Here is a 14,396-nt window from a genome sequence, read left to right on the forward strand (position 1 = left end):
GGCTGAAGTAAACAATGATCGGTCGCGGCACGGTAGCCATACATGTAACCCGACCTCTCGATATTTCGCAGCTGAAAACGCCACTTCGAGTTAGTGGCCACCTGTTTTATGTCGGGCGCCATATTATAACTCGCGGCAAAACACTAGCTGAAAACGACAAACGCACAGCATAATAATACGCCCTTATTGATAGCTTTCCCAACAAAAATCCAATTCGTGTTTAAACTCACCACTTAGGGATCCCAAAACTTGGTGCCCAACGCGCCTGCGCCCGAAATCGTTCAATGTTCGAGGTATCGTCCGGTACCAACACAATAGTTTCGAACAGAAAGGTTTAATTCCTCATGGACCACGCAAACACAATGCTATTGTGCCAATATGCGGATTTGAGTGCTTAAAGCCCTGTACGAACGTAAACATGCACTGGGCATTCAATTTCTTAATTGCTGTTCTCGCATTGCTGCTCTTCCAGGTCCACATTGGCTTGCCCCGGCTTGAGACCTGCCCGAGGCGTCAGCATTCACTGTGTTTACGACGGTATCCATTGGCTTGTCTTCGTCACTGATGGGCAACAAGCCCTTTCCGGGGTCACAGGCACCTCGACATTGCTTGGAGGCGGGCTCGTGTTCCTTCAGCAATCGTTGTTGACGAGTCTTCCTCAGAATTGCACGCGTCCACTTCCACGACTTTGATCAGGCATCCATCCGGCGTGACTTCACGGCCTTGGCCCTCTCTTTTGGGCGTTGGCTCGTGCACTTACTTGCGAGCCTGGCCATAGACCAGATGTTGCGGCGACGCACACTAGCGGCCTCGTCGAGTGCACGCTTGGAGCAGTCGTGTTAAATGCCTGGAGTACTCCCCAGGCTGCCGGACTGCCACTTGAGCGCGATGAAGTCAAAGAGGAAGTGATATTAATTTAGCTACGCGAACTAACACAACTCTACCTATCCTGAGTTACAACATCCAATAGTAGACCTTGTTCAGCGCTCCCCGGAGCCACTGTTCTCTCACCCTGAAAAGCAGCTGCACGACGCATCTATACCTCCACCAGTAATCATCTACTTCAACACTCCTCCTCGTCGAGTAGCGTGACTCTTCGCTCACCTTGATCCCCAGTGCAGCCCCACAAGCTCTGCGAGCTCCTTCATCCTTGGGGCAGTCAGCACCTTTGTAAACATGTCCACCGGCATTCGTTCACCTTCGCAATACTCCGTTTTCAGCACACCTTCGCATAGTCGACCACGAACTTGATTCGTACGTCGATATGTTTCGCCTTCGAAAATACATTTTCGCCATCCAGCTGCTTCAACGCAGCTTGATTATCCACGCGCAAGTACATCGGATCTTCGCACAAGATGTCACGAGCTGTCGAATCCCGAAGCTCTTGCCCCATGACAGACGCTGCCGTGTACTCGGCTTCCATGGTCGACAGCGACACTCGCTCTTTACGTAGCCTACGGGCATACCATCCACGGTCACCAGCCCCCGGTCACGGACTTGGGATCCTCCTTATCCGCAGCGAAGTCAGCATCGCTGTATCCAACCACCTCCAGCGGCTCGTTCGCTCCTCTCTTACCGTGCATCTGGAGACGCAGGCCTTTCGTCCCCGCCAAATACATCAGTATTCTCTTGGCCAGCTTCCAGTCAGCCATCGTCGGTAGGGCGCGTCTCGTGGCCTTGTGCACAGCGAAGACGATATCGGGCCTTGAGCATGTGGCCACCCATAGCAAACCTACTAGGGAGCGGGACTTTGTCACGGTGATCACTCCATCGCTTCCGTCAGCAGGAAGTCGGGCTGCGCTCTCCTCCTGCTCCTCATTCCACTCGTGCCCTATCGATGCACGCACACCGTGCGCCAGTTCCATCCCATGCTCTCCCAGCATGGCCGAGATGGTGATTTCCTGGTCCAAGTCATAGCCCGCGTCCTCATCGTAATTGACGCGCATACCAAGGAACTTGTGTGCGCAGCCCAAACTCTTCACCGCAAGCTCGTCGAAGAAAGCATCCACAGCCTCCCGCTTGGTCCCAGTGACCAGCAGATCATCGACGTACACTCCTACCACCAAGGGTGCACCACCCTTCCACCAGAAATACACGCACATGTCTACGAGGCTCTGGCTGAACCCGATATCGGTCAATTTTGGTGCAACAATTTGCTCCAAAGCCTCCCGCTTGCTTTAGTCCATACAACGACTTTTCAATTCTAGCACAACCTCCTTCTGGGTCGTTACCCCGAGGCGATCCAGCACATCTGGCATAACCTCCATGCCCTGCGGCACACGGATGAAGATGTCCAAGCCGGCTTCCTTGTCTACGCGAACGTACGCGTTCGGCACGTCCCCGTGCTTCGCAGGCACTCGCCACTTCCTGGCCAGCACCAGAATCAGCTCACACTAGACATTTCGATGACTGCGGCAAAGGTGATCCCGTAATTCACTCAAACTCCTGCTCGTTCCCAGGCCACGAGCCGCGCCTTCAAGCGCTCGGAACCAGCTCCTCGGAATCTCGCTTGGTCTTAAAGACCCATTTTGTGTGTAGCGCGCACGCCCCGCCGAGGCCGCACCATTTCCCATACACCATTCTCCCCAGAACCCGCAGCTCTTCTGCCATTGCCTTGACCCAACTATCCTTATGCTGAGCATAGCCTCCCGGAAGTTACCTGGATCTACCTCCATGCCATTATTCAAGACGTCAGGCTCGGTCTCCTCGTGCTGGGCGGCCTCGTAAACCCTTGCTGAGCCTGCCAGCCAATTGAGCACCGGGCGTTCTCTCGTCCAGGTTCTCTTTCGCCTCGACCCCTTGCTCCGCTTCTTGCCCCAGCTTGCATCACCACTATCACGACTGGTTTGTGTGCCGCCGGCCTCTCCAACAGCGCGAGCAGTCTCCTCAGCAGGCTCCTCCCCATTCGCGTCTCCGTCCTCCGCAAGGTAGAGACGTTGCACTGTGCTCGTTCTGTTCCTTATTACGCGTTTCTATGTTTCTAACGTGCTGCGTGATCACGACGACCCTGTCCTTTGGCAGGTACACCCTGTACCCTTTCGTCTATTTCCCGATGCCGCTATCATGCTGTGCTGCGCCCGCTGGGAGAATTCTTGTTCTTCGTCGGGTTGCAGTACACCATGCATGGAGACCCGAAAACTACGATCTCCCTAGTGGCGGTGCCTGCTTGGTCAGCATCTTCATTGGCGAAACGCGGCCTGGATTCGAGTTGGTCGGCGATCGGTTTAGTATATACACTGCGTACTGCACCGCATCCCCAAAACGTTCAATGGGAGGCCGCATGCGAATATCATACATCGTGCCATGTTCATGATGGTGCGATGCATTCTCTCTGCCTTGCCGTTACTGAAGCTTGATTACGAGCCTCGCTACGTTGCCGAGCAACTCCCGTCTGCTTGCAAAACAAGTTCACTTTCTCGTACTCTCCCCGAGTCCGTGCGCAGAACGTGAATCTTGCAATCGAATCGCTTCTCAAAGAAGACTAAAAAATGCTCGAATAGTTTCGCCGCGGTGTCCTTCGTGCGCGCAAGGAACACCCTGCAGTAATTAGTCTTGTGGTCCACGCAATTTATCATATTCCGGTTGTTGAGGCGGTCCCTGGGCGTCATTGGACCCTTGAGATCCGAGCAAATTACCCCGCCCACTCTGTCAATTGGAGCGTGGTCTCCAGTGTCTCTGCACGTTTTTTTTTTACTGTTTTCCCTCTGCACACGTATCGCAATTCACACTCCTGTGGTCGGTAATCTCGATCCCCGAGCTGGGGTCCCTCGCTAGCCGCTCCACAGAATCGTAGTTTAGATGCCCCAGTCGCTTGTGGAATTCCACAAGTGTACCCTTCTGCACGGCACTTGAGGCGCCTTCCAGCGCGTTTGCCTCCCGCTCGACCACGGCCATGATCACGTCCGATGGGAGCTTACGTCTCCGCTCCGCGACCGCGTGCACCATGAGCACGCTCCGCCTCATGGTCACATCAAACACCACCTTTCTCCCCCCCTCATAGCCACCACACGCTGGCCCCTTTGTAGTCCAGCCTGTAGCCTTTCGCCCCAGCTTTCCGTACGAGATCAAGTTGTGCGCTACACCCGCAGCATAGTACACGTCCGTCAGCTTCACCGTCTGCGGCTTTCCGCACGCCGTCACCCGCAGTGTCAGTGTTCCCTTTGCTCACGCTCAGTAGCTCTCCGTTCGGCTGCAGACACGCATCGTCACACATCTCGACGTCCTCCAGCCACGACTCATCGTTCACCAGATGCCTACTGGATCTGCCGTCAAGGATCCAGACGTTGTCGCCCTCCACCAACTTCTCTTTCAAGGGCAGCGTGAGATCCGTATCTCCCCCGCCCTCTTGGCGTCTTAACGGACACGCTGCTCGCAGGTGCCCTACCTCGCCACATTCGTGGCACTTCCGCATCTCGGTCTTGCGCCGGTCTCCCACGGCTGCCACTACCTCTCGTCCAAGTTTACGGCACCTGCCAGGGTCCAGCTCCCACGACTGCGGAAACTGCTCAAGTTCCTCCGCTTGTTGCAGGTAATCTGTTCTCGTGTTGTCCACCTTGGCCATGAGAACTGTGCGCAACTCTGCCTACGCGTACTGAACGATGTTGTTCAGCACCAGGTAGTCCGCGCCCCCACCGCATGCTTCCGAAATCGCTACGAGGTACATGTAATGCTCCGGCCACGACCGGTTCCCATCCTTTGCCGCAGTGAAGAGCTTCATCGCCTGCGCGGGCGTAATGTTCGTGTTAAATGCCTCGATCATCCTTTCCTTAACATACTGTAACGTGGGCATCTGCGCCCACCAGACCACTACCTGCTTGTTATAGTAGCGTTCCGCCGTCTCCGACAAGTAGTGCCCGAGCAAGTCCACCTTGACATCTTCGGGCCACGCGAAACCGCCCGCGGATTGCCCGGAGCAACCTGCACCTCGAATCTTCTTCCCCATTCAAGAAAACCGGAGCCTAGCTCCACGTAAAGGTCCTTACCATCAAAGGGCCGGATTGCAAGTTTCTTCTGTCGCGCATCGGGGTACTTCATTCATCCGTTGTCGTGTCACTGCAGCGAACCTGCCGCTCCGGCCTGGTGTTGTGCTCCTCTGGGCTGCCCCATCCCCGCTCCAATTCCCTAACCTTGTTCCGCCAAGGCCGCTGCATACAGTCGTTGCAGGTGCGACATCGGCATCCCGTATCCGGGTTGTGGGTCCCCAAAGTACTGCGGTGATACGGAGGTCTCCGCTGCGTTCCGGTCGGTGGTGTAGTTGATGAACCTTCCAGCGAATCGATGTGCATCCGCGCTCCTCTTCCCAGCCTAGACAATCGGGCAGGTTCATGGGGGGCGTCATGGGCTGGTCCGTGGCGCGCACAGCCGTCTGTCCTCAACCAGCTTTTCTCCATCTTCGCGTGCGACTTCTCAAGTCGTTCCAGGCGCCCATACCCTCAACAGAGTCAACAGCTCAGCGCTGTTGTCGGCTTCGCGCCTCCGGCGTCTATTCCGAGGATATTGCCGCTTCCCCTTTTGCGGGATGCCGCGGTGCTTGTCTCTTTTCTTCCTCCCCAACCTAAACCTTTCGCGATTGGTTGCCGTTGGTGGTGAGGACACGCGTGGACCCTCGCGCGTCTCGTCGGCGTTGGCGTTACGTGTTGGACTCATAACCTGTTAAATGCCTGAGTACTCCCCAGGCTGCCGGACTGCCGAGCGCGATGAAGTCAAAGAGGAAGTGATATTAATTCAGCTACGCGAACTAGTACAACTCCTACCTATCCTGAGTTACAACATCCAATAGTAGACCTTGTTCAGCGCTCCCCCCGGATACCGTTCTCTCACCCCTGAAAAGCAGCTGCACGACGCATCCATACCTCCACCAGTAATCGTCTACTTCCGACAAGTTGACCATCTTGTGTGTTCACCACCACAGTAGTAGCACTTCATTGCACCGATGTTGTAGTGGATGTCCTGCACCGGCCCGTATACTGCCCAGCATCGTCCCCTTCGGATTTATAGAAGCCGTGTTAACGTGATTGACGCCTTTCCGCTGCCCAAGCCCAAATCGCTCTTGCAGATGGTGCCAAAGATGGCACTGAGCTTGTCGCTCACCTTCTCGAGTGTGAACCCCTCCTGGGTGAGCCCGGTCGAAGAGTCCCACATCTGCCTCTGCAGCACTCGGAGCACCATCACCAGTATATTTGTAGAGGCTTGTGCACGTTCAAGTTGACTTGGCTACTCACACTGTTGAGATCTTGAAAGCATTGCCCGTTGTGGTGCTCACCATCTCAATGAAATGCCGCACCAACCCGACGAAACCTACCACATTGCTCAGACTGCGCTGCTTCTTTACGATCCGCCAAATCACGTGAACCGACTCGATCATTCGCTTGGTCGTGATGTCATTGACATCGCTCGGTAGTGTTTCACACAGCGACCGCTTGATGTACGCCGACACCGATCCTATCTGTTAAAAGGTTTGGATACTTCCTCACTTTGGTGTAAGTCACACCGATGGATACATTGAAGTGGGCCACCACAATGAGTGGTCCAAACCTACCCAAAGATCCTATTGGTAGAAAGCAGCATCTTTTTACCAATTAGAGACGTGCATATTGGTGGGGCTGTGTCAACCCCTTTCATAGATGATAAACGTTTTAGCAGATTTAGGAGGAAGATCAATTTACAAACAATACAGTTCTCATTTTACCTTAAACTAGCTACTTGGTCTTTTATTTGATTTATATTATACTTGTGGACTCAAGTATAATTAATTCAAATTATTAATAAACTTCTACGCTTCCTCATACACGTAGCGCAACGTAAGCAAATGTAGTGAGCCAAGTTGGGCCCACTACAATGCAGAACCGCGGCAGAAGGGAGGTGTGGAGCGAGCAGGACAGCGGTAAGGGGAAGGAGGGCAGGGGCTGAAAGAAGGTTGTGAGCAGGACTACGGTATCGCGTGTGAGGACGACGTCGCGCGTAAGGAAAATGACGAGCGGGAGGAAGGCCTGCTGTCGCTATCTGCTGAGTTCCCGCCAGCTCTGGTGGGTGCTACTGCTGGCGAGGTTCCGCTGCTGGCGGAATGTCTCGCAGGGCACCCGAACGCCAGTATGCAAATACTGTTGAATACGAATAAGTTGTGATAAATTATGTCATTATTTAACCTCTTCGTGCGTTGAGTGCCTCGGTCATATCTAACTAACATTGGTTGAGTGCTCCTCGTTCAGATCGTGCTAGAAGCGTTGGGGGGCATGTCCCGGAAACTGAGTTCCTGATAATACTTGAAACATCATTGCAAATTGCTCAAAGCAGTATGACACTGTCAATACTAAAGCTTGGTAAATTGAAGGCAACACGGCAGATATACGTATTATACCTTAATCGCTTAGATTCACTATGAGCTGGATACATACTGTAATTCGTGAACGCCGAGGATGTTCTGATTAACATGTTATATGAAGGTCGATCCCAGGTCCACTTGTGCAAAATAACCTCTTCGACAATATAAGTCGGCACAGTATCGGCAACAAAAAATCCTATCCCTAAATATGATGATATGTCGAAATTTGATCCAACCGCCTCCTTATTCTCTATAATGATATCTTAAACAGCTGATTGGCCCACGAGGCCATACCGTGGCCAAGTCAAAACTGTATATGTTGGCACTGTCACGATATTCATCCTTATGTCTTAATTAAACCCACAAGGATATCGATCCCTTGCTCCGATGGAGCTCGATTTGTTAACCGCCCTAAATTGCTCGATCAGCCCTTTTTATTGATTTTGTTTATTAAATCGACCTCGATTTATTATAACTGGAGAAAAGCGCCAAGTAAAGCAGCCAAAACGTTTGCAAAGCACAATAAATGTTATATTACAGTTCCCTGAGTTGTCCTAATTTGCTTCGGCCTCTTCTTGAACTTGGCACATATACCCTAACATCGTTTTCTGCAGTAGTAACTCGTGTTATGCGTTTAGGACAGCCAGTAGGGTGTAATTTAGAACACGTGTTTTTGGATGATTTATGTATCCATTATATTTGGATTTCAGGACAAAATGACAGTTCAGGACGTCAGTTAGGATGAATTAATCGGGACCGTCCACAAAGTTTAAGATGTGCCTTTTGTCAGCGTCATCATGCAGCTGGTGTCAGACACCACTCAGCGCGTTTTTTTATCGCTGTCACGTATCGTATGACGTGTAGTTGCGTGTTCACAACTGCAGCTGGCGTCGTACACCTTCCACTGCTTCTTTCTAGATGAGTCATTTCGCAACCAATATTTTTCGAGACTCCGCGTCTACGTAAGTCTTTCCCAACGACATACACGATCCCATGAGCTTGAGACAGTCTCACTCGTTGTCGCCCATGCTCGACCCAACACTCATTATTCTCGTTATGTAACCACCTTCGTACAGTGCGACTCTTGAAAGTACTCTTTAGGAGTTGCGGTTCAGAAATTTCAATTTCAAATCAGCCGATAACCTATGTGGGCGGATTTCACCACGACCACTTCTGCGATTTATTCGTTAAGTTTACACTGTCATTTGTAGATCGCAACTTAAGCGACACTGGGCATACTTGATCGCGGTCTCACATGATTAATACGTAGCAACTCAAATACTGGTAAGTATCTCATGCCGAATCGCAAAAAGACGATCGATGTGGTCGAGATATTCCACTACGGATCTGCAGCTAGTGCATATCATCTGCTGCCACATCTTCGCATTCTGTACGACGCCGCGCGTCAACACTTTGTCATCTCGCAGAATTACTGCTGAGGCCAAATACCACCCAGAACAAGACAAGGTTGAGCAATAGCTGGTAAATCTCGATCCTGGTCCTTCACGTTATAATCGCATACTATTTGAGGCACATGGTCGGCGTCGCATACCATCGCGATTAACGTTGCTCGCCAGACCTTGTACATTTCTAGCTCAGTTTCAATACTTGCTGATGTTCTCAGGAATGACCCTAGTTCAAATACTTTTATTGGGGTTCAGCCTTCATAACCTGACTGACAGCTTCTACTTTGGCGTTGGCCAATTTGGCATATCGTGATCATAGGTCGGCTCTCGATTCGGCATCATCTACTCAGAACTTATTCTGATGACATGCATCTCGATCGTCTAGGTCTCGGCAGTTTATTACGCGCAACTTGACTCTTGCCTCTGGCCATCTTCAGTGTTGTCACCACGGAGCACATGAGGTGTGGATGTGTTGCACTGGAGCCCTAATCAACTAGTACTATATGATCTTCGTACCCATGTTTGAATGAACGTATTGCTTTATTAGTTGTTACCTCGTTCTGGATGATGCGGTTCGACCCGATGTCGAGGACGACAGGAACCCGAGCCTGATACCTGAGGCCAATACCAGAAGCTGGAAACTTGGCGTTTATATGGTTGGACTGGAACCACGCGGCGGTGGCTTCGATTGGATCCTGGTAAAACCAGTGCAGAGCAGGCACAAACTAGGCAAAGCTAGATTCACGATAAACCTCACCGCTAACTTCTTCATTTTCTTTCTAGTGTGCGCCCGATATTAGGTATCCACCTCCCCGCTGCTGTATCGCGAATGCGACTAGCATTGGTAACCACCATTCACCAGCTTTCTACGACCACCTCGGTTTAGTTTCAGCTTGTACCTGTACTATCTATTGAAAACATCGACCTCCACTTGCTCAGTCGTAAAACTTCGTCTGTTTCGAAGGCAACGAGCACAACAACACGTACAGTGTCCGAATCACCAAAACACCATGTCGCATTCCTCCTTTCTTAATTATTTGAATTTGTTGCGGGATTGAGTAGTGGGTGCGAGGTTTGTGTTGGAGTTTGCGATAAGCCGTCAGGTTGGAACCGAAATAGGGTCATATACCAGGCTTTCCTGATGCCTGCCTCCTCCTCAAGTCAGTGCATCCTTCGGCAGATAGTTTAATGGTGTGCAGGCCCTACTTCTGCTTGGGTAGTACAATAAATTTCCAACGACTAACTTGTACGTTCCTTTGACCAGCCAATTACATGCCTTAACACCCCCACTAAAGGAGATGCCACATATTTAGACTTAACTTTAGTTCAACCTGATAACCTCCCAAGTTGACTAACATTCAGGGATTCCTGATCTTAGTTTTCGCCAAACTTTCTTGCTGGGTCTATTCCTGACATCAACGGGTTTCTTTAGCGTGTCGCCTCTACTATAAGGGTTATATCCACGTTTTCCAGGTGAACTAAGTATGAGTCACTGAAGTAAATTTCGCAGTTTGGCGTTTTGTCCTGTGACCGAAAATTCAAGTTGTGGATGCCAAACCTAATTTGCTAATCACAATTTCGCAACCGTTTTCAACAGTTGACTTCAACCTTTCTCAGAGTCGTTTGACCAACAATCGACATGTAAGTCAATGCTCAACTTGAGGCTGCCAAACTTGATTTTCTGATTTTTTGAGACAAGGCTTTACCGAACCTTGTAATACTTACACTTAGGCTTTGTATGTAGCCCTACGATCTTCCTTGGAGTGCAGTGAGGGCCGCAGCTTGCGGTTCGCAACACTCGCCCTCTCACTTCCGTAATTGTTCTGGCACACCCAGATGGTCGCGTCGCAAACCTACCTTCAAGGAAGGAGTGTGAGCGTGTGTATGTGTGTGACCAGACCCCGGCAGGCGCTGAGACTCCGTAGGCTATAGATGCCCTGCGTGGATTTTACGCCTTGGGGGGGGGGGGGAGGGGTTAATGTCCCAATTACGATTTTCGGTTCAGTCCCAGGTATGATCAATTAATTGCGTTTTAGTTGAAGTCACAATAGACTATTAATTATCGTAATAATCTCTCATAGTATTTAGAATTAATTGTTCAGCTTTAACTACATCTTCATGTTATCCTTGACTTCAGCTTCAATCTTACATTTGATTAAACTGTGATAGTCCTCGGAAGGTGACGTCACAAGACTTGAATTTCAATTTTGATTACAATGACGTGATGGACATGGCGCGCCAACTTTACTTTGGGGACCTTTGTCACATACCTTTCTGTTTCCAATAATTCTGTGAAGACCACACATTGCCAAAATTGTGGTGTAGGGCCAAGGAATTAATGTTATTGTTTTTCCTCTAAATTGTTTACTCCCATGAGGTTGCGCAATTTTTCAAAGTGCAATTCTGACGATGCCTTAGTTAAGGCACCAGCTACGTCATATGTGTCGCAATATTGGATTGTAATATTGCCAGCTTCATGCCCTTCCCTAGCATACAAATGCATTATCGCTGGGCGGTTTGTGGGTGAGTGCCTACACCCTATGGATCTGTAACAATACCGATTGTAGCAGTACTGCCACGCTACCAACTAACTGAATCCGTTGTTTGTATCATAATTCGTTACATAGAAGGCATAGTCATTCACTTTCTCGTACACCCCCACTAGCTGCAACTAGTTCAGCTTCCACCATGTTCAGGCTGATGTCGTCTTGCTGTCTACTCTTCCATGTGATACATGCACCAGCGAGTATCGACACATATCCTGTTACAGACTTCCTACTTTGTTAGCATTCGCGAAACTCGTATCTGTGTACATTTTGGCCTCCAACTTCCTATTATTTCCTTCGAATAATAAACCGTACTTCGATATTCCTTACATATACTTACCTCCAATGAGTATTATTATAGCAAGGGAGATACTTACTGATTTCACGTACGGTGTTAGCAATATCAGATCATGTGCCTCTTACTAGGTACGTCAGTGACCTTATCAAACCTCTGTAGTCAAATGGCTGCGCTGCCATCTGTACAAACGTCATCTTGACAGTCCTACACGCTTTGCCTATGGTGTAGGTTCAACACTGTCGCCTCTCATTTCGAACTTTCTGAGCAAATTTTGTATGTATTCATGTTGGGACAGACTAAGCCATTTTCCCTCTCTATCGCGCTTTGATCTCCATATTCAGCAGATATTGGATTTCGCCGAGATATTTAATTGTGTATCATGATAACACCTTCCTTTTTCATTCGTTTATAAATGATACGTGCGAGCCCGCAACAGTAAGGCCATCGACATACACACAGACAATGAGCTTGTGCATTACTCCATTTACCTCCCATCGCGCCCTGTCTCTGCTGTCTCATCATCCCAGATGGGACGACTCACTTCCCAGGCCGTCCATCAAGGAACGTAGCCATCAGGATTGCGCCCGGGTGCTCCTTTTTCAGCACCTTTCTTAGTCCGAGATCATCGATGTGGATGCGCACCTTATTCCTCCACATAGTGGATTCCCGGTTGTTTCGGGGGGACCCGCCCCAGGCCAAGCGAATAATCGGGTTTCGGACGTTGACTCAACATGAGCGAGGGGAACAGGCTTGGTCGTATTTGAAATATTGTAGTTCGCAATAAGTGGTCCAGTTGGATCTGTGAGATGCACGTGCATCGGGATTTCCCGATGTCTGCCTCCTCCGCTAGTTACTACATCCCTCGACAGACAGGTTAAGTGATGTGCAGGTCTTTTCATTTGATTGGGTAGTACTTTACCGACAAAATAAACTAGCGAATGACTAAACTTATACGTTGCGTTGATCAGTCAATTGTATGGCTTAACATTTTGATAGCCTCATTCAAACCGTGCAGTGGGCAGCAGGCTGATCTTTAGTATGACGGTGCTGCCAACTTTCGAATTGGATGGCACGGGATCGTAGGTTTGTTGACCGAGCTAGCAGCAGCAATAGTCGGTTTCAGTTTTACCAGCTAATAGAACATGTGAGACGCTTTATGGAGTGCCAGCTCCTCCAATTAGTGTTATTATACGAAACTCCCCACAACGTTAACGTTAGCAACTGGACTGGCATGGATACCGAGGTCAAGCCAAAGGTATAGGCTACCGTATCTTTATACGTTCCGCTCTTCACGCCCATGCTTACGAGTACCTCACACGTGGCGTTGGTTGAGTGGAAACGCAACCTAAGGAGTACGAGCAAGAAGCGGTTGTACGGTGCTGCCACGACCACGATAAGACTTCGGGGATGGTATGGCGACTGACCATCGCAGTTCATTCGAGTCGAGCCTACTCAAGGTCCTATGCAACCTATATTGGGTAATTAAGACAGCCAAACCGACTAACGATCTCTTACTGGGCAAGATCGACTCAGCCTCTTGACGGTGAAAACCAAAGCGGTTCCCAACAAGCCGGTGGAGTTCAAGGCGGTTGTTCGGATGGGCCTACATGACAGCAATGTGCGTGAGCGAGTGGTGTGGTTTTTCAGGTTAATGGGGCAGCTGATAGATGAACGCGGTTAGTCGGAGTTCTTCATTGGCCAGGAAAATTTGAAGTTGGAGCGAATATTGTCCGTTGCTTCGATCGAGCCGCAGGTACTGCGTGACGAGACTTAGGGTATCCTAGCGTAACAGAATCGCGCTGCGCATTCTGGTGGGAAAGTGGCCATCACGGTTATTTCGGAGAACACTCTCGAGGATGAAAGGGACTATTACCGGCGAAATCGGCAGCGCAGACATTTCCATACAGGTGAGAGAATTAAAAATGCACGAGACTTAGCATGACCGAAAAAAAAGGTGCGAGAAAAAGAAATTCACGACACGACGGCCGGGCCACCACCTGGCTCTACTAGTGGAGGAAAATATCATAAACAGCCCCAATATGCCAAACCGAGGACAGTGTCGGACAAACCTGCCCGCGGTGCAAGGGTGACCACTAACTTGTAAGATACCCGGTCGTGCCGCACTAGACGAAGATGACCTTGCTTCGACCACGCCTTAATTGGGAGAAGGATGAGCGTAGGGAGATCATGCAGGCGCGACGGCTGAAGCGTGTTTACCTCGACCTGTGAAGATGTCGAGATGTAACCAATGCCCTCTTGCGCTGATTAAGGGTCGGACGTATGGCTCATCAGCAATGCGAACCTTGCACAGCTAATGGTGAAGGGTGTGGTGCTAAGGCTTAAATGAAGAGGTGGTCGTGAGGACAACAGGTGGACATATCCTCCGCGCTGGAGCCTGCGTAGCTGTGAAGTTACAAGTAAATCCATCGACAGGACCTGTGTGTCTCGCGACACCTATGAAGTGCCTGATCGTTGATGATAACGGAGATGCGTTTGTCGCTGACAAAGATGTATTGGCCGCTCTCAAGGAATTTGCTTCGATCGTCAACTCGAGCAGCTTGTGCTGCATCAGGCCACTAAGGACGAAGCCCTTTTGATTGCGATGATAATAGTGAGCCAAATGTGGAGTGTGATGCCGATGTGTGTTTGAGGAAATTTTGGACGAGGCGATCGATAATGGCTTCCCATGTGAGCAACACCAGGAACTACTTTAGATTATTTTGATGAATGACATCTGGAAATAGTAGTCAATCCATCTCCGTGAACCGGTAAAATAAAATCTGGACTCCCTCCACGACTAGTTGTCGTGGACTCCCTCCACGACT

General features: G+C 50.1%; 3 protein-coding genes across 3 annotated transcripts; all 3 read right to left on the reverse strand.

Annotated features, from left to right (window-relative positions):
- Window positions 1-1,475: 1,475 nt before the first annotated feature.
- IUM83_03200 (Integrase catalytic core protein) lies at window positions 1,476-2,102 on the reverse strand (the record flags this gene model as incomplete). Its single annotated transcript, XM_067927186.1, has 1 exon — window positions 1,476-2,102. One exon carries the CDS (start codon window positions 2,100-2,102, stop codon window positions 1,476-1,478), a length of 627 nt encoding a protein of 208 aa, XP_067791815.1.
- Window positions 2,103-2,177: 75 nt separating this feature from the next.
- Window positions 2,178-4,561, reverse strand: IUM83_03201 (putative mitochondrial protein; the record flags this gene model as incomplete). The annotated part of the gene is made up of 2 exons (XM_067927187.1): window positions 2,178-2,367; window positions 4,470-4,561. The coding sequence occupies 2 exons, from the start codon at window positions 4,559-4,561 to the stop codon at window positions 2,178-2,180; spliced, it is 282 nt and encodes a 93-aa protein (XP_067791842.1).
- Window positions 4,562-4,582: 21 nt separating this feature from the next.
- IUM83_03202 (Integrase catalytic core protein) lies at window positions 4,583-4,942 on the reverse strand (the record flags this gene model as incomplete). The annotated part of the gene is made up of 1 exon (XM_067927188.1): window positions 4,583-4,942. One exon carries the CDS (start codon window positions 4,940-4,942, stop codon window positions 4,583-4,585), a length of 360 nt encoding a protein of 119 aa, XP_067791817.1.
- Window positions 4,943-14,396: the final 9,454 nt, after the last annotated feature.

Source organism: Phytophthora cinnamomi (genome assembly GCF_018691715.1).
Source record: "Phytophthora cinnamomi strain GKB4 chromosome Unknown Contig38, whole genome shotgun sequence".
Lineage (NCBI taxonomy): Eukaryota > Oomycota > Peronosporomycetes > Peronosporales > Peronosporaceae > Phytophthora > Phytophthora cinnamomi.